Raw genomic sequence first — 19,892 nt, forward strand, 5'->3', positions numbered from 1 at the left:
ACCCCCACCCCAGCCCAGCCCACCTTCCTCGCTGTCCTCTCACTTCTTTAACATTTCCTCAACATCATCATTCTTCAATATGAACCCTTTCAAAATGTTGGGCAATTATTATTAATATATATATATATATATATATATATTTTTTTTTTTTTTATTTATTTTTTTTTTTTTGCACTGCACTGAAATAACAGAGATAAGAAAACAGGAGAGATTGAAGAAATCTGAACGGACATAATGTAGACTTAGACAAAATGACAAAAACTTAACTTAGGTGAAACTAATTCATTTAAAACTAAATTAACTTTAAAAAAAAAGGTCATATTTAATCAATCTGACACAAACTTGGATAAAATGGTAGAAAAAATCCAGACAAAAATATGTCAGCTAAAAAACATGACAAATCTGAGACAAAGTGGATAAAAATATTCCAAAACTAAATACAAATCGGACAAATTGGGAAAAAATCGTGCAAAAAATATCATTTGGTATGGTGGCACATGTTTGCCTGGATGTCTTGAGGAGACTACTGCTGGAAGTTCAGCACTTTAGTGGCACACGAAGGTATGCCGCCCACTTCCTGTCCTCTCCGCTGTGACTGCTCTTCCTCCTCCTCCAATCGACCGCAGTTGCTCCCTGTCTGACTTGTTTCCAGTCGGGAGAAGTTTCCAAGGAGATCTTTTGTTGAGTGTGGGGGTTTTGTCCTTTGTGCGTGGGTGTTGCCGGGAAGCACAAAAGAGGCAGCGCTGGCGATGAAGTGCGGGGGGTAGTGCTGGGGCGGCGGGGGTGGCGACAAGCGCGAAGCACCCGGTCGTGACCGGACATCTCCAGGTAATGTGAGAAAAAAAGATTTTGGATTGGCTGGACTGTGAAGGTGCCAGATGGGCACAGTGTGGCTGACATCTTCATATTTCCTTCTGATGTTATGAGATTGTTACAATTTTTGCACGTCAGTCCACTTTTCTTAATGGTTTTGTATTTTAATCTAACATTTAGTGTAGTATTTTTCCAAAATATTTTCAGTATTTTTCTCTCCCTAATAAGGGTGTATTTCCTATTTGTGTATTTTTGTTGTACTTTTTTACTTAAGAGTTTTTCCTTCCAATATTTGTACTTTTCATAGTATTTGAGTCCAATACTGTCTTTCTATTCTAAATTTGTGTATTTTTATTAAATCAATTCTTTTTTTTCAAATATTTTTAGTTACTATCTACTGATTTTGTTTCTTACTGTATTTTTCCCCAAAGTTAATTATTATATACTAATCATTTTGCTAACATTTTTTTTCTAGTTTTCTTCCAACATTTCTGTATTTTTTTAATATTCTTTTAATATTCTTTTCTAACCACAGAGTTGGAGTGAGAAACGTTTCAGGAGTAGCCTTTTGACATTTTGCATTGAGCTGAGTTGTGTGTGGGGGGGCGGGGGGGCGCTGCAGATGGTGGCGAGACATCCCACAGCTGCATGTTGCCATGACAAATGAGGGCTTGCGGCATGTTGTTAGTGTGTCAACAAGGACATCTTCAACTGTTCAACTTCCTGCAAATATGGGAGCTCCCCTTTTCACACTTTTGACTCGTGGGATGGAGTTTTAAGCTTCCGCTGTCCTGCTCATGATTCTGATACTTTGCATTTGCATGCTCGCAGTTGCCACCATTTTATTTAATTCACTGATGGCAACAAATCAGGAAAGTGACAAGCGTCTCTGTTGGCAGGCCTCCTCTGAGCCCGACTCGGCGGCTTTGGCGTCGCCCGGTCAGCGTTCCAAGCTGCTCCCCGTCCCCAACACGCCGAGCACCTTGGACAAGCAGACCAACTGGTCGCGAGCGCTGCCGCTGCCCACTCCAGAGGAGAGGATGAAATGCCACTCGCAGGTGGTCGCCTCCTCTGTCGTCCCCATCAACGTCACCGGTGAATATGCTCCTGCATTCCTTTTGTGCTTTTTTTTTTTTTTTTTTTTTTTAAACATTCCCCCCGGGCATCCGTTTTGCTTCCTCAATTACAATCTTTTTCTGTCTAAGTATTGGTAGCTGGTATCGGCAGTCTCGGCAAACCTCTATACGTCATAAACAAGGCCCAAAAAACGTTGAAAAATAAAAATTAGCCCCTGATGTTTTTAAAGACCCCAGAATGTCAACCATTTTAAGAAAGTTATGCATGCGTCTGCTTGCCAGCGCTGCAAATTACGCAGTTAAATATAATAATTGCGCCACGCGGACTGCCCGGCCACACAATACGTCGTCTGTAAAGGTCTCCCCCACCCGCCCTCCCCCAAAAACACTTGCACAATTAACTGCCGTAGCAGCGGATGAAGTGACGCTCAGTCGACGCTTTTGTGCGAGCTCCGAAGTGCTCGGGGCAGCGCTTTGTGGTGCCACAAAGCGGCGTGGTGGCGTGACACCAATGCCGATTAGTTGCATCCAAGTTATTGACTCCCACTTGCTCCAGCCTAAAAGAATGCACATAGTAAGCAAAGTGTGTGTGTAAGTGGTGGTGGTGGTCTGTGTGTGTGTGTGTGGGGGGGGGGGCTTGCCATGGCGCTTAATCACATGATCGGCATCGTGACCAAAGTGGAAGGCAGCGAAACAACAAAATAATGAAGTTGGGTCATTTGGAATTAAGCGCGACGAATGGGCAAATGCTTGTTTATCTTTTGCACCATTTTTTTCCTGCTGATTCACATGAATTTTAGAAAAAAATACACGTATTTTTTGTCCTAATTTCTTGTTGCTCTTTTTTCATTTACATAACTTTATGCATTCGTTTTTAGTCCATTTTTAGTTGCTTTTGTGAATGTTTTTTTTTAAATGGTCTAATTATGATAATTCAGTAATGAAATTTAATATTGATGACATTTAAATATTTTTTATATTTTTAACATTTTACTTTTGTTGATATTTGTAATATGATTTAAAAACTATTTTCCTTTTTTAATTTTTAAGAATTACCTTCATATCTTTCCAATTCATTTTTTGTTTGTTTTAAATGTCTTGTTTTTTTTTTTTTTTTTTTTTTTTTTTTTTTCTTATCCATGCTTGCATTTTTCTCCAAAACAATTATGCATTTTCTACACTGCTTGTGGTCATTAAGACGAAATTGGAATGTTCTATTAAAATGTATTGTTTACATGTTTGTGTTGATCCTGCCAGGAAGGCGCAAGCAAAGCGCCATATTGGCGCCGCACACTCCACATTTATATTTAAGTTTAGTTGCAAATGACAGCGTGGGAGTGTAGCCCCCTCAACAAGGTCCCCTCACACGTCTCCTTCTCACCCACCCCCACCCTATGCAATCCCCCCGCCTCCCCTTTCTGGTTTTGCAGGCGTAGGCTTCGACAGAGACGCCAGTGTGCGCTGCTCGCTGGTGCACTCGCAGTCGCTGCTGCAGCGCAGGAGGAAGCTGAGGAGGCGCAGGACGGTGGCCGGCGTCCCCAGGCAGCTGCAGGACTTTGCTGCAGGTAAACTAGCTCACTGAGATATTTAACTTATTCATAATTTTTTGTTTCTTGTTATTTCATTTAATTTGTTAGAATTTATTTCAACTCAATTTACCTTGTTATTCATTTCCATCTCAGACTCGGACGACTCACCTGGCTCCCGCGAACGCAGCGTGATCGTCCACGCCAGCTTGGACAACGAGGGGCTGGCCACCCACCTGCTCACCAGAGACTCGGGTTGCCAGACCGAGGAGTTCCTGATCTCGGGGGCGCCTTCCAGCAGGAGAATCCGTGCCCTGCGTGGCCACCAGGGGGCGGCGCTGTGCCTCTCTCAGTCGGCGGGCGACATCGCCGCTCTTCGGGAGGGCGCCCCCGACGACGTGTTTGTCGCCCAGCTGCGGACGCGCAGTCTCCCCCGAGACGGCGGCCGGGTGAGAACGGACGACGAAGAGGATGAGGTGGAACTTTCCCCTTTCAACGGCGAGGAGGAGCTGATCCTGAAGGACGGGGTGGAAGGCGCCGAGGACCGGAGCGGGTCGGAGCCGCTGTCAAGGATGCCCGAGAGGAGCTGGGCGGAGCGGGCACGCTCACAGCTGCCCCGCATGGCCGAGATGGGCAGCTGCGATATGTCGTCCAGCTCGGACACCTTCAGCAGTCCCGTGCACTCGGTGTCGGCAGCCAACGTTTTGGGGGGCCCTGTGGACCACAAGGACGAGCACCAGTCCTCCAGCGGGAACTGGAGCGGCAGTAGCTCCACGTGCCCCTCGCAGACCTCGGAGACCCTTGCTCCGGGGACGTCCCCGCTGGCCCGCTGCGACTCAGAGCTCTCCTTGAACGCCGGCGCCGTGGACCACCCCGGCTTCACGCTGGATCCGTTCGCCGGGCTGCGGACTCAGAGGGCGGGCTCCTTCTCCTCCACGGCAATGGACATCTTAGAGGAAGCGGGCGCTCCCGGGGAGGGCGAATGGAACTACTCGCACTCGGACCCCGCTCGTCATCTTCATGACTTGAGCCCCGAGCCTAGCAGGGAGGCCGAGAGCAGTCTGGGCTGCCCGAGCTTCACCAGCATGGCCACGTGTGAGAGCAGCTTCTCCGACAAGCCGCCCTCGGAGAAAGCTGACACGGTGTCGCACTACTCGGAGGACACGGAAGGTTACTACACCTCCATGCACTTTGACTGCGGGCTGAAAGGCAGCAGGAGCTTCACGTACATCTACTCGGACCACGCGACCCTGGGGCGACGCTGCCTGTCCTTGAGGAAACCAAAAGCCAAACCTTGTCCGCCCAGGCGCAGCTCGTCGCTCCGGACGATACACGATGAGGGTGGCGTTGCGGTCCTCACGGAAGCCAAGCTACCGCTGTCCAAGGAGAAAAACCTGCAGTTGGTCTTGTCCGCCTCATCAGGTGGAGAGCTTCCCGGTGTCTGGGGGGTGGACGATTCTTTGGAGCTGGCCGATTTGGGTGTTTTCACCTCCACGGATGCGCATTCCTTCAAAGGAGAGGGTGTGGTCCAGTCAGACTACGCAGACCTGTGGCTCCTGAACGACCTGAAATCCAGCGACCCTTACCGCTCTTTATCTAACTCCAGCACAGCCACCGGCACCACGGTGGTGGAGTGCGTCAAGTCGCAGGACGGCGCCGAGTCGCAGGCATCCCAGTCGGGCTCCGGGACCACCACGCCCTCGCTCACACCGGCCGAGGGCGACTTCAAGCTGGCGGGCCTGGCCAGCCCCTCCAGCGGCTATTCTAGCCAGTCAGAGACCCCGACGTCCGCCTTACCCGCCGCTTTCTTCCCCGGCCCGCAGTCTCCTTCCTGCGCAAAGCGGAAACCCAAAGTTCCAGAAAGGAAGTCCTCTCTCGCATCCAAGCAGGACCTGGACTTGCCTACCATCTCCTTAAGTGCCTTTCATTGCGACGAGAAGACGCCAATCCAAAATCATCATGGAAAGGCCGAGTCGGCCAAAGCTGAGATAGCAAACGGACCTTTCCTGACCATCACTCCCGCTGCGCTGCACGCCGTCCAGCTGCGCTCCATCCCCAAGGATTTGGACCCAAGTCCTCATGACGACAACTATTTCACAGTCAACTCCGACAGCGTCGCTGACCCCCAAGCCTCGTTAGATGATCTCCAGCTGGCGGGCTCTTCCAATGACGAGCTCGTCAATGGTGAAACCGCAGCAGAGTCGTCGCAGCCGCCACCAGATGAGGAAATGGAGGAAGATGCAGAATCTTCCTTGCCGCCGCTTGACCAACATCTCTGTCCCTCAGCGCCAAGTCTGGATCACACGCCTGACGCCAGTCCGGGAAGTGAAAAAGAAAACCAAGATGCTGAGTCAGCAGTAAACCAGGGAGAGGAATCTGCTGCTGAGGAGAACCTGAGCAAAAGTAAGGGAAGGAACTTGTGGCAAAATGCAATATTCTTCTCAAAAAATGAACACGTGTACGTAGACGAGCATATTTGTCTGAGATATGTTCAAACGTCATGTTGTTGGGCAGGCTCGGCAGCAGCGAGCGACAAGTCGTGTGCGGACGACAACGGCATCTTCCTGTCGCCCACCAAAAGCCGAACCACCGACGACCTGTTCGCCGTCATCCACAGGTGAGTGAGCGCTCGCTCACTCGCTCGCGACAGTCTGCTCTTCCTCCTGAACACAAAAAAGTTGTTGACTTTTCAGAAAACAAGTCATATTGTTCCCAGAACAAAGTTGTAGTCGAATGCAATATTTTGGAGAGAAAAAGTTTTATTTAGAAGTTGGAAAAATTGCATCATATGTTTAACTGAAGGTTTTTTTTTTTTACAACTCAGGTCGAAAAGGAAAGTGTTAGGCAGGAAGGATTCCGGCGAGCTGTCTGCGAGGAACGGCCCATCATCCTTTAACAACACACCGCCGCCCCCTGGTGGCAGCAGCCCCGCCAGCTCCCCGTGCCCTGCGAGCAGCTCGCCCTCGTCGGCGCATTCGGGCCCTCAGAGGACACCCGGCGCCATCTACAGGAATGTCAAGAAGTCCACCACCTCCAACGAGGAGTTCAAACTGCTTCTGCTCAAGAAGGGCAGCCGCTCCGAGTCCAGCTACCGCATGTCAGCCACCGAGATCCTCAAGAGTCCCGTGACTCCCAAAGGTCAGGCGGCGGGAGAGGACGAGGTGTTGACAGAAACGGCTGAGGCGACAGCCAGGTCTCCAGACGCCGAGGGCTTCTTCTCGCCCAAATCCTGGGCATCGCCCCAATCCAGGTTGGGCCGCGCCAGGGTACCACCGCCCGCCAACAGCAGCCGCTACGCCGCACGAGCTCGCTTTTACTCGGCGCCCATGCAGGCCATCTCCGAGGGCGAGGCCGAGAACTCAGATGGCAGCCCCCACGACGACGAGCCGGCCACGCCGCGCCCGCGATTCGCCTGACGACACCTGTCTTCGTCTTCCTTGGCTGCACATCATGTCCAAAACACGTCAGCTATTAAGAACAACAACTTGGAGGTGGGAAAGACTCATATTTTCATGAAAATAAATAAATAATAATAATTTATGTAATTTTACAGAACATTTGGTTTTCCAGCAATATGTTTTCAAGAGAGTTTTACATAGTTTGAGGGGGATAGGTCAAATGTTTACGTTTGTTCCCCCTCCAAAAAAAGTCAAACACATGAAAATATTTTAGAGGGGAGAAAATATTTTTAGGACAAAGACAAGACTTGTATGTTTTTAACTCAAAATTTTCCAGAGAACAATACTTGTATTTTAGAGGGAAAAAGAGTACAATATATCGGAGGGAAAAAAGTGGAAATTTTTTGCCAAAATGGAACATTTTACATAAATGAAGTATAATATGTTCATGCAAAACGTCAAATAGCAAAAACCATTATCTATGTATTTTTGGAGAAAGGGATTGACTGTTTTTTTTTTTTATCCACTAGCATAGTATACACTAAATCCTGAATATTTTCTTAGAAAACTATTTTAATACCTATGAAAATGACTATTTTTTCCCTTTTGAAAATATTTGGCATTTTTCCCGAGAATTTACATCTTTTGGGGGTTAAAGTTACAATACAAAACCAACTTAATGAACTAAATAAATTACAAATTGCAGGACTTTTTTTCTTACATAATCATTTTTCTTCTTCTTGTGTCTCTGTAATTCTTGCCGGCATGCAGACATAAAAAATATTGAAAAATTATATGTATTCCGTGAATACATCACAAGTCAGACTGCTTGGCGCAAACCACTCATGAGATACTTTTAAATTAAGATTTTTTTTGTAACTGTACCACGGTAAAAGCAAAAAAATGAAAAATAATAAAGTTGACGATATGTGCCATGGTGGAGAGCAGGTAGTTTTACGTGCGGAGAAGAAGAAAAAACGTGGGAGGTGTTGTAATGATGTTTAGCGGATCGACTTTTTTTTTCAAGAAAAAAAGGTGTTTTGTTTGTGGTTTGGTTGACTTGGTGTGTTTTTTAAGAATGTTTGGAAAAGGTTGAGTAAGTATTACGCATGTCGGAACCAGGTTGGACACTAATTTTGTGACGCCCTTCGGTAACCCCCACCCAGGCCCTCCCCATCCCACACTTAAGCAATAAAAGCAAAGTCTATTTTATCCAGAGTTCTATTGTTTTATGAGATGACACATTGCAATAATAGACACTGACTGAAATCCTTTTTATTGTCCTAAAGAATAAGGAACTTTATGCCAATGTTGCCCCTTTGTACAATCCGCTTGGCCTTAAAACCCTCCACCCACTAACTTGTGTGTATATTAATGACACGTTATCATAGCGAAGATGCTAACAGGGTACACAAAGAATTTTATGTCATTCCATCTTTTTTATTGTTTTGTTTTAGCACTGATTAAGTGATTTTTGTGACCTTTGTTTATTAGTGTACTTCCTCACTCGAACTAACGAGTATTGACGTGGTACCGGATCATTTCAGACTACAACGCTATCTTGTGGACGTAGTTAGGTTTTGTACAAAACTGTAAATGAGATGAGCGTTGGGTGAATCGTGTACAAAAAAAGAATACAAAACGTGTTTACATGGACTCTAAAGTGTTGTACATTTCTGAGCTTTGGGAAAAAATGTCTTGTATTTATTTTGTTAGTAAACGACGTGATGGAGTTGAAACGTGTAGCCTACAAAAGGAGAAATAAATGTGACTGCTTGGAAAAACATCACCTTGCCCTTTCATTGTCATGTCGATGCAACGTCAAGTTAAACCTTTGGCCACTAGGGGGAGACCGGGAGATCCCTTGGATTAAAAGACATCCAACGCCTTGTACTTTTTAAATTCATTGATTTCAAAGGCCATATTTTTTTGGGGAAAATATATGTTCGAAGAAAAACATGTACGCTGGTGCTGACCGTTTCAGAGAACACATGTTAAAGGAGGAACAATAAACGAGATTTTTGGGGGTGCAGGGACACGCAATCACACTAAAATCCGCCACCCGGGTGTGATGGAGGAGGGTGGACTCATTATAGTGCAATAAAGCACCTCCCCGTGGAACAATATAAGCACCCCCACCTCTCCCTGGTGGTCCCCCAAGCTAAGCCTGAGGCTGCTGGAGACTGATAGGGACCTTGGGGGAATCCAACCCACCCCCACATCAAGACTGCATATTTGATGAGACAAAATAAATATGGGAATATATTTAGGAAATAAATTGGATATTTTTGTGGCTTAAGAAAATAATTTGGACAGCGCATTTTCAAGTTTTAGCTAAAGGTCATGTCGAAACAAGTCTAATATTTTGAATAAATGATGTGTTTTTAAAAATAAAAAGATATTTTTTAGGTAAAGGTTAAACATTAAATGAAGGGGGGGTATTTTATTAATTGGGGGAGTGGCCAGTACGGATGCTGCGCGCGCAATTCCGACGTGGCGTCACTTGGCCGGTGAAGAGAAGCGAGAGCACCGCAATGACAAGATAAGCCCAATCGCTTTTCCCCCCTCTATTATGCGGTTTATAATTATTAGTAATATTTATTGCAATCTTTCACCAATCACGGAGGGGGGTGGCTTGTCGTCGCCGGCTGCGCTCGAATTGCTGCCGTGTGTCCGCTTTGATCTTCTCTGTGTGTGAGGTGAGGACTTGAACATTTCATTGATGGACCAACGTTAAAGGGAAGGGAGAAAAAGGGATGATGACGCAGGCTTGGCTCCGGTTGATTTTATTTTTAAATAGATATTTGCAAAATACTGCATTTATAGCATCGTGTTGTTATTGAGATGGCCTGTTTGATTTGGTGTGGCTCGTCGTTGTCGCGTGGCTCAGCTGATTAGTGTGGGTTTTAGCGGAAGGTTAGCATGCTAGCAGGCTAAAGCTAAGTGTCACTCATGTTCGTCTTCTGTTCTTATGGCAACCGAGGCGCGCTCACGTCACGCTCCCCCAGTACGTGCGCGTCACCGCGAACTTTGCCGTCCTGGACGTCCGTCCATTATGAATATGTAACGACAGCAAGAAATTATAATTTATTCAATAAAACACGTTTAAAAAAAGTTTTATTTCATTTTATTTTTTTTACAGTTTTTATGTTTTGTTTTTCTAGAATGACAATGGCGGAGTGTCTCTACTGAATGAAGACTCAGCCTTGGAATTATGGAAGCGTCTGATGAAGTGTTGCACTCTGACATGGTGGGAGAAGCAGAAATTCCAGAGAAAGAGAACCAAGGCGTTGTTCCGTCTGCTTCCCAGGATTCCTGCACGGTGGGATTAAGCAAGGTAGAGCTTGCGGAGCCACCTGGGTCAGCGGTAGGAGCGGACACTGGTGCTCCAGCGAGTGGTGTGGCTCTGAAAATGGCCACCACCGTTCTGCACCCCATGTGCCTGGGAGAAAACCCACTGATGCTCCCCATCCACCTCCAGATGGCCGCGGCTCACGGGCCCCAACTGGGATCGATGGGGGCGGCGCCCTACTTGCTGACCGGCACCAACCAGGTCTCCCTCCCGCTGGTCTTGGATCCTGCTGTGATCCCCCAGAACAATATCCTGTGCCCCAATCCGTTGTCCTTCGTGGAGCAGAAGTCTGTTGCAGAACCCACGCAAGATGGCAACCTGCTCTCCCTCCTCCAGAATCCTGCCTTTACTGCAATCCTACAGGATCTTTTCCCGCCCCAAACCGGTCCCAGCACCTGCCAATCCCCAGGCTCCCCATTTTTTCCACCCACCTACTCGTCCCCTTTGGCCCCACTGGTTCCTCCCGCAACTCTCCTGGTCCCATATCCTGTTGTGATCCCGTTGCCGGTTCCTTTGCCGATCCCGCTACCCATCCCCGTTCCTCAGACGGAAGACTCCAAGAGCAACCTGCCAAAAGCCATCTGCATGGAAACCAAAAGCACTCAGACTCCCAGAGACCTAGACTCAGTGCAGAGTAGCTCATCGCCGCAAGTCCTGGACCTGTCTATGCGAGGACCGTGGCCCGTCGAACCCAAACAGGAATACCTCAGTCCACAGCATCAAGACAGCGTGCTGGACTTGTCTGTGCCTGCCACCCAGAGACAACACTCCCTGTCCCATGGTCCCAGGCGCTCTATGGAACGTAACGCCAATCTTGACTCTAAAATCCTGGGTAGTCTGGCATCTCTGGACTTCAGTCGTCAGCACAAGTGGATGTTGGATGGTGGCGCTGGTGGGTCTGCCTCCCTGGGGCCGGGGCCGCCCAATCTGGAAATCGTCAGCAACCCGCAGACGGCCAAGGTTATTGTCTCAGTTAAGGACGCCATCCCGGCCATCTTGTGTGGGAAGATCAAGGGCCTCAAAGGGGTGTCCACCAAGAACTTCTCCATCAAACGAGACGGGATCCAGGGGATGCCAGCCCAGCTTTTTGAGCTTCCAACGTCCCTTCAACCCCAGACCTCCCAGCATGGTCCCGACACATCCCTGAAGAGGGTCGCTGGTAAAAACCGTGCCATAAAGTTGAAGAAAGTAAGCTCGCAGGGGATCCACTTCTTGCCCATCAAGAAGCAGAGACTGGCGACGCTTTTACCCAGGAAGTAAGTGGCAACCCCGCCAGCAGCGCAACAAACACTGGAACACACCGGTTAGACCGAGGACAGGCAACTCCGGTCCCAAACGTTTTCTTACTCCAACACACTTGACTGAAATGATCACAATGTGTTTGAGGCTTTTACGGAGCTTGCTGATGAGTGTGTTGGAAGAGAGAAACGTAAGAAGCAAAACTGTGGTGCTCTTGGCCCGGAGTTGCCTAACCCCAAGTCAGACCTAGGCAGGGTTTGCTCAAGAGCACACTCAAGGGCTTTTTCCTTCTTTACGTCCAAGTTAACGGCACTACGGGTCCACGGGATGTGTTTCAATGTTTCCTAATCTTTATCGAGCCAAGGCACTTGTGAAATGTTCCTGTCACCAAATGCTTGGGAAATTACTGATATGTTTGAGGTGCTTGAGGTCAAATAGGTCGTTTGCGCCTTTAGTTTTGGGAAAGCCCGGTTGGCAACAACTGTTAGCATATGCCAACTCCATTTGGGGGCGTTTTTTTTTTTTTTTTTATAATCCCAACCAATACACAAGTTGTATCTTTTGTAGCTTGACTGCTGGTAATGCAAATTTGTATCATTACAAGTAAAAAAAGTGTTTAACTTTGAGCACATTTTTGTGTATTTGTGAGGCCAGTTTTTTGTTATTACACAGCATTTAAACAGTCGGCGTACATAAGTGTGTTAAGATTAGCGTTAGGCTTAGCAGTGATGCTAACTTGGCTGTTAGTTTGTTTTCCTTCCCGAGTGCACTTTGTGGTGGTAGTCTAGTGAACAAGAAGAAAAAGGTGACAGGGTTTTGTGCCTGTTGAATTGTGATTATGTTTGTGATGAACAAATGAAAGCCTTACACGCTAGATCTATATTTATTATTATTTATCATGTAAATTTTTTCCAGTTTGATCTGATCAACTTTGTTAATTTATTCTTTGTAAAATAATATTAAAAATAACCCATGTGAGGATGAATGAATATTTATACAGCTTGAAAATGAAACAGATCTTATGGGTCACTCACTTTGGTGACCCCTAAAGCTAAGTCACAACAACATCTTGATGATTAAGCATGATTGGGGTCTGATAATTTTTAATAAAGTTTTTTCCACCAAATGTGTGCCTTTGAATTTGGAATTCTCTGTATTATAGAAAACTTTTGCTGGTGTTGTTGCTATACAGTGCTCGTGAAAAGTAAAGTGGACAACAAAGTGAACACAAGTCTTTTATCTAATGCAATATCATAAGAAATGTTTCAAATACAAATTGACAGAAAGAGGAAGCATTGATTGGAGCTTTTATATTAGTCAAAAACAACGAAACCCACATATTTGTGCTTTAGCATTTGTGAGTGAATGGATTTTTTAAAACTTATCCTCCGAATTGTCTTTGTGTTCAATTTCACAAAGATGCCTGAAAATGGTGGCAAAGCACTTTTTTTCTCCAATTAGACAAGATTACAGCCTGACTAAACGGGAAGCTCCCTCCTTTGCTTCAACATGTAAAAATCAGCAAATAACGCAAGACTTTTATCAAATACTTGAGGTTAGGTTAAAAACATAATCCAATCCATCACATCAATCACAAATTTGCATGTGTAAAAGATGGCGCTAAAAAACACCATTGACCTGAGAGCTGTCGCTTGCAATAGCGCCGCGTTGGGACAGTATTTCCTATTTCATGTTACAAATAGACTAAAAAATTCCATCATTTACAAAATATACATTCGGCGGCATGCTCGTTCGTGTGTTCAAGCCAGGAAGAGTGGGCTGACGAATACTAAGTCAAATCAAATATAAAATCCTTAGGAAATGTTAGACTAATACTTGACTATGTGGTGAGTTCATGAGACACATCAGGGATGGGCATTTGATATTTGATCTCAATTTTGTTTGTTTATGAAACAGGTTTTGCTTGCGTAGACTTAATTGACGGCATAGGTACAGTAGGTGGCAGCAATGTATCGACAGTTGTTTGCTAACTGCGAAATACACATGAAGAAGAAGAAGGACAAAGACAGCAAGGCATTAAATGGGCAGCATTTTTCTACCTTTGGTACTGCTTCCTCATTCACCTCCTGATGACACGCCATCAGGACCAACTGCTTCAGTGTCATTGAACAAAGCATGAAGGCAGCAGCTGAGGAGTTTAGGATGCACCAGGATTGTCCCTTTGGCCTCATGCAACAAGGGATTCTGGTTAAGATAAGCAAAACTTTAGAGTCAAACGGTTTGGAGGTAGGTACACTGATATTAGATTTTTTTTTTCTGAGAAGCATTTGACATTGTAATGGTGGACTGACGATTACAATTTCGCTCGGCTTGAAAAAGATATACGGTTTTCAATGCTCTAACAAACATTAATGACTGATTGGCATGTGACATAAGTGCGGTTAAGAGTGTCAATTAGTTGCAGATTTTCTCTATTTGCAAGGCTCGGTTCCTTTCCCCTTCACTGTAGTTGTCGATGGTGCCCATTCCTTGTTAATACGCCATTAAACGACATGAGGTGTGAGTGTGTAAGGAAATGCGTTGGGAAACATTCTTCAGTCTCCGTGGTGCATCCCGGATGATAGAAAGTCAGAAGAACACTATGGAGGGAAAACCTTCACTCTCCAAAAGTTGGAGAAGGTAGTGGGTCACACTAGTGGGTCTTCTTGCTGTCCTCTATGATCAAGTTGTGGGTCACACTTTGCCCTGCTTGAGCCTCTCGATGTGGTGGCACAGTTTGAGGGCGGGCCCCAGCTTGAGGCCCATGTACTTCATGATCATGTCACTCCGTAGCAGCATCAGTGCCTTGCCGTCGATTTCCTGAGAAAACAAACACACAAATGAGCAGCTAGCATGCTTTGAGAATAAAACAATCAATAGCAAGTGAGTCTACTAGTACTGATAAAAACAACCACATTTAATTTACAGATTTTTAATTACAAAACAGTAACTTGTTTAAAAAACAAAACAAAAAACCCAAAAACACAATGGTTAACTTTTTTTCAAATCACAAGGTAAACACCAATGCTAACTTTTCAGGGTTTTAGAGAATAAAATGCTAACTTACGTGTTTTCGGAATAATTCAACATGCGGTGCCAATGTCGCAGGGTCGGCGTCCCTCACAAACTGCATGACCTCGTCTATGGACCATGACGCTGGGTTTCTTGTGGGCATCTGCCAGCCCTCCCTCTCCGTGGCGCTGCTCTCTGGTCCAGTGGTAGAGCTGGCTGTGGCCCAACAAAAACATTTAGCAAAGAAACATTTATTTTTACTTCTGGGATACTTCGAGATAGTTCTGGTTAGCAGAGATTTACTACCGCCGAAACAAAAAAAACAATAACCTTCGACTCGCCGGAGCTGCGCTGACACCAACTCTGCGGGATTAGAGGAGAGTCGGCGAGGCATGGGGGTGGCGCCGGATGGCGAGGAGCAATACTCAGAACGACTGCGTGCCATCAGCGGCCGAGGCATCATGGAGTTGGAAGCGGAGCCCATGTAGCGCTGCTCCTTCAGTAAGACGTTATCTTCGTGCGGAAGCGTCTCGGCTGGAAAACGGGCAAAATGTGTCATGGCAATAACCACAGATCAACAAATACACTCTACAACACTTGAAGTTCAATCAAAGTGAGTTAATATTATTACTTTAGTCATTTGTAACACAGCCATGGTACAGTGGTCATTGTTATGTAATATTTATTGTTTCTTTGTATTTATAATGTATGTTAACTTTTAATTTATACTGTGATATGCTGTGTGAATTCACGTTTCTCGTCTTGTTACAAATATTGATGTCATGAGAAGGATGTTGATATGTACCTTCCGAAGGGTGGGCGTCTGTGCGTAGATGTTTGGGCGACAGCGGCGCGGCGTATGGAGGCGAAACCCCGGCCAAGCCTCGCTTGCCCGACCGGGCCAGCGAGGGCAAGTCCAGTGCCTCCTCTTTGACTGGGAGTAAATAAAACGCCACAACTTGTGTAAATTAACAAGGTTGATTTCTTCCGTGACATATTAGTCATTTAATCCTGAAACCATGTTTAATCGCAAAAAAAACAAACTCTTTCTAGACCGTCATTGACCATGTGTCCATTTACCTGCCTTGGTCCTGTCGTAAGAAGCGGCGTAGTGGCTGTACGGCTGGCTGCTGAACAGGTTGTCGCACTGCAGGTGACGGCACACCGTTTCCAGGAAGCGCAGCACGAAGGCGGCGCTAGAGGCCGAAGGCAGCTTGACCGCGCGGACCCCCTCGTCTGTTCTCACTGGGAACAACACGGTCATCTCTGTTGCTAGATCTTCACTTCACACCAAAATGCCGCAAGATGGCAGAAAAGCAAACCTTGGACCGAACTGGACCAGTTGGAGGAAATGTGTTTGTTTTTTGTTGTTTTTGGGGTCGACATGATGTGAGACATTTGTGTGTTACCTCTGACCACCTTTCCACTCCCCGAGTGCGTCTGCAGAGCGTCGAGCAACACTTTGGGCTGGTACGCGCAGTCTAAACAGGACTGGACCACCTGCTGGAGCACGGAGTTGACAGGCGCCGGTCCAAAGTGATCCGGCAGATGCTGCAGCTGCTTGCGGTCCAGATGCGGGCCGCAGTTTGCGTGTTTGTTGACGTACACACAAACTGCCGTGGAAAAGGACGGACAAGCGTGAGAGGATGTTTCGATCGATAAAAGGCTGGCATGGACGTGACGTGAGCACCTGTCGATACCACAGTGGGCAGGCTGGCAGGGCTGCCGCGTTGAACCCGGATGGCGGGCGCACCTGAATGTGACAAGCTTTGGAGAATCTTGGGTTTTCGCTAGAAACACACAGGAAGCAACACAGATGAATCCTGACACTCAAAAACGTGAGTACAATTTCTCACCGCTCAGTCGTGCGATCACTCGATGGTCTCGAGTCTCACCTTGCTTCCGGGTTTTGGGCCTCGCTTCTTATGTGGCCGAGGTGTGACCTGTATGGCGCCGTTGCCGTTCTGGGCGGCTTCGGCCGCGGCTTTGAGGAGAGCGAGGGTCTCGCTCTTGGGCCGGCGACCGCGTACCCCCTTCCTGACGGGCAGCCTGGGCAGCGGGTGGGGCAGTCTGTAGGGGGCCTGTAGGGAGCGCCTGCTGGGCTTGGAAGGCGACGACGTCAGGGCAGGCAGGTTCTTCGTGAGAGTGACTGTGGTGTAACACCAAGAAAGTCAAGGTCTGTATTTTTGTTGGCATTAGTTTGGTTTGATTTTGCTTTGTCACGTTTTGTCCGCGTGTCTTGTCATGTCTACGTATGTTTATGTTTCCACCTTATTTTTCAATCATCTCTCTTAGCAATTCGTCTGGTCCAGGTGCACCTTGTTCCCGAGTTTGTTTAAGTCTCAGTCGCCAGATCACCTGTCTTAAATGTTAGGCAGCTGTGCCGTAACACTTACCGCTATTGCCGGGGGGCTGCAGGCTGTGCTTGGTCAGCGAGCACCAGCCCACGGGAAAGATGTCCCGCGAGTCGTACTTGCACCAGTAGTCGAAGGCTCCTCTCCAGCCGTCGAATGTGACGAAGACCTCGTCGCCCATCACTTCGCCAATGGTGGCCGGGCAGATGAGATGCGGATTCTTCTTGTCCACTGCTTCCAGCTTCGTGCCCACTTTGAAGCTGTTCTGGGGGGGCCTTGGGGGCTCCTGAAAGTGAGGGGGGGGGGGGGGGTCATTGCGGCGGCTCCATCAAAGTGACCGTGCATGCTGCCGGCCTATGCGGTGAGGAGACCTTCTTGAAGGCTGTTGCCGGAGCCATCTCCGCTCCGTTCAAGGTTTTCAGTAGGAACATCGGCCACGAGGAGGCATTCATGCGAAATCCTGGAGAGTGACAAAACCACCTTACCTTGATTTTTTTTCCCCCATTGACAGTTTTTTTTTGTAAAAGAACTGTTACCCAGTGGCGGCTGCAGCATGTCTCCTTTCTTCTCGCACGTGCCAATGGGCTGAATGTCGGAGGAGTCCACTAGCCTCCAGAAGTCGTTGCTGTTGTCGCTGCCGTCCAGGCGCAGCCGCAGGCGCACTCCCGTCAGGCCCATGACGGTGGCGATACACACCGAGGTGGCGTTGCGGGGGTCGTGGGCCTCCAGCTTCATGCCAACATTGAAGTCGTTGGACGGTGGGACATGAGCCTGAGTATGACAACATGAGCAAAGACGAGGAAAGAACCCCATAATCTGCTCTGTAAATCGTGCCGACCCAAAACCTGAAGTGACCAACCAGCCCTACTTTTAAATTAAATAATGAGGTTATGACATCACTACCATACCTGACGAAAACAACTCTGTGGCGCTGGTGACGATGACGTTTCTTTGAGATATTCTTCCCAGGCAAAAGACTCTGAGGAAAGACACATTTGAGCTCACTTCCAAGTTCAATTCATGTACAAGATTTAAGGAGGTAAAAATTGCATCTCGCAACTTGCCTTTGGTTACTTCTGGTGTCGTCCCTGCTATTTGTTTCTCTTTTTTACTATCCCTTTGCTCTAATAAGGAAAAAAATCAAATATAAAAATCCAAGGCTGGAGGGAAGTGTATTACTAATGTACAATACAATACAACTTAGTCTTGTTTCTTACCTTTAATTGGTGTTCTTCCCATGTTGCCTTGAAATGGGGACCTTTTGTAACCCAATAAGAGGCTGCTTTTGCTGCTGCTGCCTGTGGGCTTTTTGTCCTAGAAATACATATTGCAAAGATAAAAATACAGTTACAGACATGGACACAAATTAGTTGCAATATGTCAAATATTTATATTTTGTGTCTGGAAACACAAAAATGATAAAAACTCGAAATGCTTCCAGAATCATACAATTGTCATACAATTCTGAATTCTTTTAAATGACAACTGGAACATTTTAAATCTATTCCCGGACATATGGTACATAATTTCATATTACAACTCATAATATTGTGGATAAGGGTAAAAGATATTTTCTACTTGGATAACTGTGATTAAAATTGCAACTTTTTTTACATAACACAACTTTAGCCTTATAAAATTGCATTTTCAGGATTTTTCAATTTTTAATGTAAACAATTACTTCAACATTGTAAAAATGACCACTTTGTGTTTTGTAGTCTTGTAAAATTATTTTATTAGATCGTTTTTCAACTTTTTTTTTTTTTTAGAATCATTTTGAATTCAAAATTAAAATTTATTGAACCAAGTATGGTGTAAAGTTTGAAACGTACGGTCTGTATAACATAGTAATTATGTAACAACTCATGCGTTACCGGTATGCTGCCGGTTATGTAATGAGAAAATTTACTCATATCACTTTACATTATCCAGCTAACGTTCATAGGTTAGCCAAATGTTGTACATACATTATAAACTAATAATAAACAAACTATTGTGGTCCACGAATTATAGACCGGACACTGCTATGACGTGTAAACATAACGCAGTATACAACGTGCGCCAGGTAATAGCCGGAGCCCCTTGTTGACAAGTTAGCCGCGCTTGCTAACTAGGTTGGCTAACGTTTCTTTCTTTCTTTCTTTTCTTTATTTTTGACCGTAAGGCGGGCGACATCGTCCTCCCTTCCATCCTGATTAATTTGCCCAACACTTCTATTTGGGTTTTATTTAATAGTTGCTCCAAACAAGTTTAATTTCGTAGGCAGAGTTAACTTACCGGTGACGCCTTTTCTGGGAAAATCGCAGAAAAATGTAAGTAAGCACTTTTTTCTTTGCCTAATCGCCAGCTGCCATCTTTTCCCCTCTTCTGTTTTGTGTGCGTGGGTGTGTGTGCTACACGCATGTAATATGTGTCGAAGATCGGACGCTTACCAGCTCTCCAACGAAAATTTGATTGGATGAGACGAGGACTACGGCCAATGAATCATTGGACATTGTGGAGCGTCCAGCCAATCAAAATCTATTTTTGTTATCATTAGCCAATCAGATTACGGGGTTGCCTGCGAGCTGAGCAGTTGACGTTCCGGAGAGTCGCTATTAATTTGTCACTTATCAATTAAGTCATGATACTTAGTATCATTAGGATGATACTTATCATAAGTACATTTATTCATCCAACCCACTGGATGCATTTATTTTTGCAAACCAGTTTCAGAAAATTTACTTTGCTCACCAATACCAACTTTATATTCATCCTCTTTCCCATGTAAAATCAGCTGGTCTTTCTTAACATCCTCAGCTTAGAGAAATGCGATTTCTTCCATCTTCGTAAAATGCAATTTCTTCCATCTTCGTTTCTAATGCGAGCAGTCGAGTCTCCGTTGTTGTTTCCAGACTTTTCACAAGCGCAGTCACAGGGGCAGTCGGTGAAGCTTCCATAGTTTTCATTTGACTGTTGAGCGTTTCCAAAGACTCAGACGTAGCATTATCCTTTTGAGGCCCCATAGTTTTTTGGTTTTGTTTTTTTCTCAAAAAGTTAAAAAAGTTTTAAGGTGTCTGTGTGTCAGTAGGCCGTTATCTCTTCAGTTGCAGCTGTAATCTTGAGGGAGCAGAGCAAAAAGC

At 46.0% G+C, this 19,892-nt stretch overlaps 3 protein-coding genes across 6 annotated transcripts in view; 2 read left to right on the top strand and 1 right to left on the bottom strand.

The window, feature by feature from the left end:
* The window catches only part of nhsa (Nance-Horan syndrome a (congenital cataracts and dental anomalies)), a 28,022-nt gene extending 19,423 nt beyond the window's left edge, over positions 1–8,599 (top strand). For both annotated transcript variants that reach the window (XM_088393985.1, XM_088393986.1), the window contains exons 5-9: positions 1,713–1,908; positions 3,320–3,454; positions 3,572–5,818; positions 5,930–6,032; positions 6,240–8,599. In XM_088393985.1, the coding sequence (XP_088250111.1) occupies positions 1,713–1,908; positions 3,320–3,454; positions 3,572–5,818; positions 5,930–6,032; positions 6,240–6,831 (3,273 nt within the window). In that variant the 3' untranslated portion in view covers positions 6,832–8,599. The remainder of the gene's footprint in view (positions 1–1,712; positions 1,909–3,319; positions 3,455–3,571; positions 5,819–5,929; positions 6,033–6,239) is intronic.
* A 685-nt stretch (positions 8,600–9,284) lies between these two features.
* rai2 (retinoic acid induced 2) lies at positions 9,285–11,938 on the top strand. The gene is made up of 2 exons (XM_088394410.1): positions 9,285–9,512; positions 9,978–11,938. The coding sequence occupies exon 2, from the start codon at positions 10,028–10,030 to the stop codon at positions 11,423–11,425; it is 1,398 nt and encodes a 465-aa protein (XP_088250536.1). The 5' UTR covers positions 9,285–9,512; positions 9,978–10,027; the 3' UTR covers positions 11,426–11,938.
* A 688-nt stretch (positions 11,939–12,626) lies between these two features.
* LOC148388247 (sex comb on midleg-like protein 2) lies at positions 12,627–19,203 on the bottom strand. Of its 3 annotated transcripts, XM_088394409.1 has the most exons (15): positions 19,048–19,203; positions 17,988–18,084; positions 17,835–17,894; positions 17,679–17,749; positions 17,307–17,541; positions 17,142–17,230; positions 16,813–17,056; positions 16,312–16,565; positions 16,107–16,206; positions 15,826–16,029; positions 15,497–15,661; positions 15,222–15,350; positions 14,747–14,950; positions 14,472–14,632; positions 12,627–14,224 (listed from the first exon to the last, which is right to left on the bottom strand). In XM_088394409.1, the coding sequence occupies exons 1-15, from the start codon at positions 19,171–19,173 to the stop codon at positions 14,099–14,101; spliced, it is 2,265 nt and encodes a 754-aa protein (XP_088250535.1). In that variant the 5' UTR covers positions 19,174–19,203; the 3' UTR covers positions 12,627–14,098. The 3 variants fall into 3 exon arrangements, with proteins under 3 accessions (XP_088250535.1, XP_088250534.1, XP_088250533.1); XM_088394408.1 differs by having other exon boundaries at positions 14,472–14,950; positions 17,988–18,075; XM_088394407.1 differs by having other exon boundaries at positions 14,472–14,950.
* Positions 19,204–19,892: the final 689 nt, after the last annotated feature.

The sequence above is a fragment of the Syngnathus floridae genome, chromosome 13 (assembly GCF_059516105.1).
Source record: "Syngnathus floridae isolate MCC-2025c chromosome 13, RoL_Sflo_1.0, whole genome shotgun sequence".
NCBI classification, from domain to species: domain Eukaryota; kingdom Metazoa; phylum Chordata; class Actinopteri; order Syngnathiformes; family Syngnathidae; genus Syngnathus; species Syngnathus floridae.

Bases quoted from the DNA above. Each gene is read 5' to 3' on its own strand.
- rai2 (XM_088394410.1), top strand. From the start codon at position 10,028: ATGGAAGCGTCTGATGAAGTGTTGCACTCTGACATGGTGGGAGAAGCA.
- LOC148388247 (XM_088394407.1), bottom strand. From the start codon at position 19,173: ATGCGTGTAGCACACACACCCACGCACACAAAACAGAAGAGGGGAAAA. The intron at 17,750-17,834 runs GCAAGTTGCGAG...GTCTTTCCTCAG, and splicing joins GACACCAGAAGTAACCAAAG to AGTCTTTTGCCTGGGAAGAA. The intron at 17,542-17,678 runs GTATGGTAGTGA...TGTCATACTCAG, and splicing joins CACAGAGTTGTTTTCGTCAG to GCTCATGTCCCACCGTCCAA.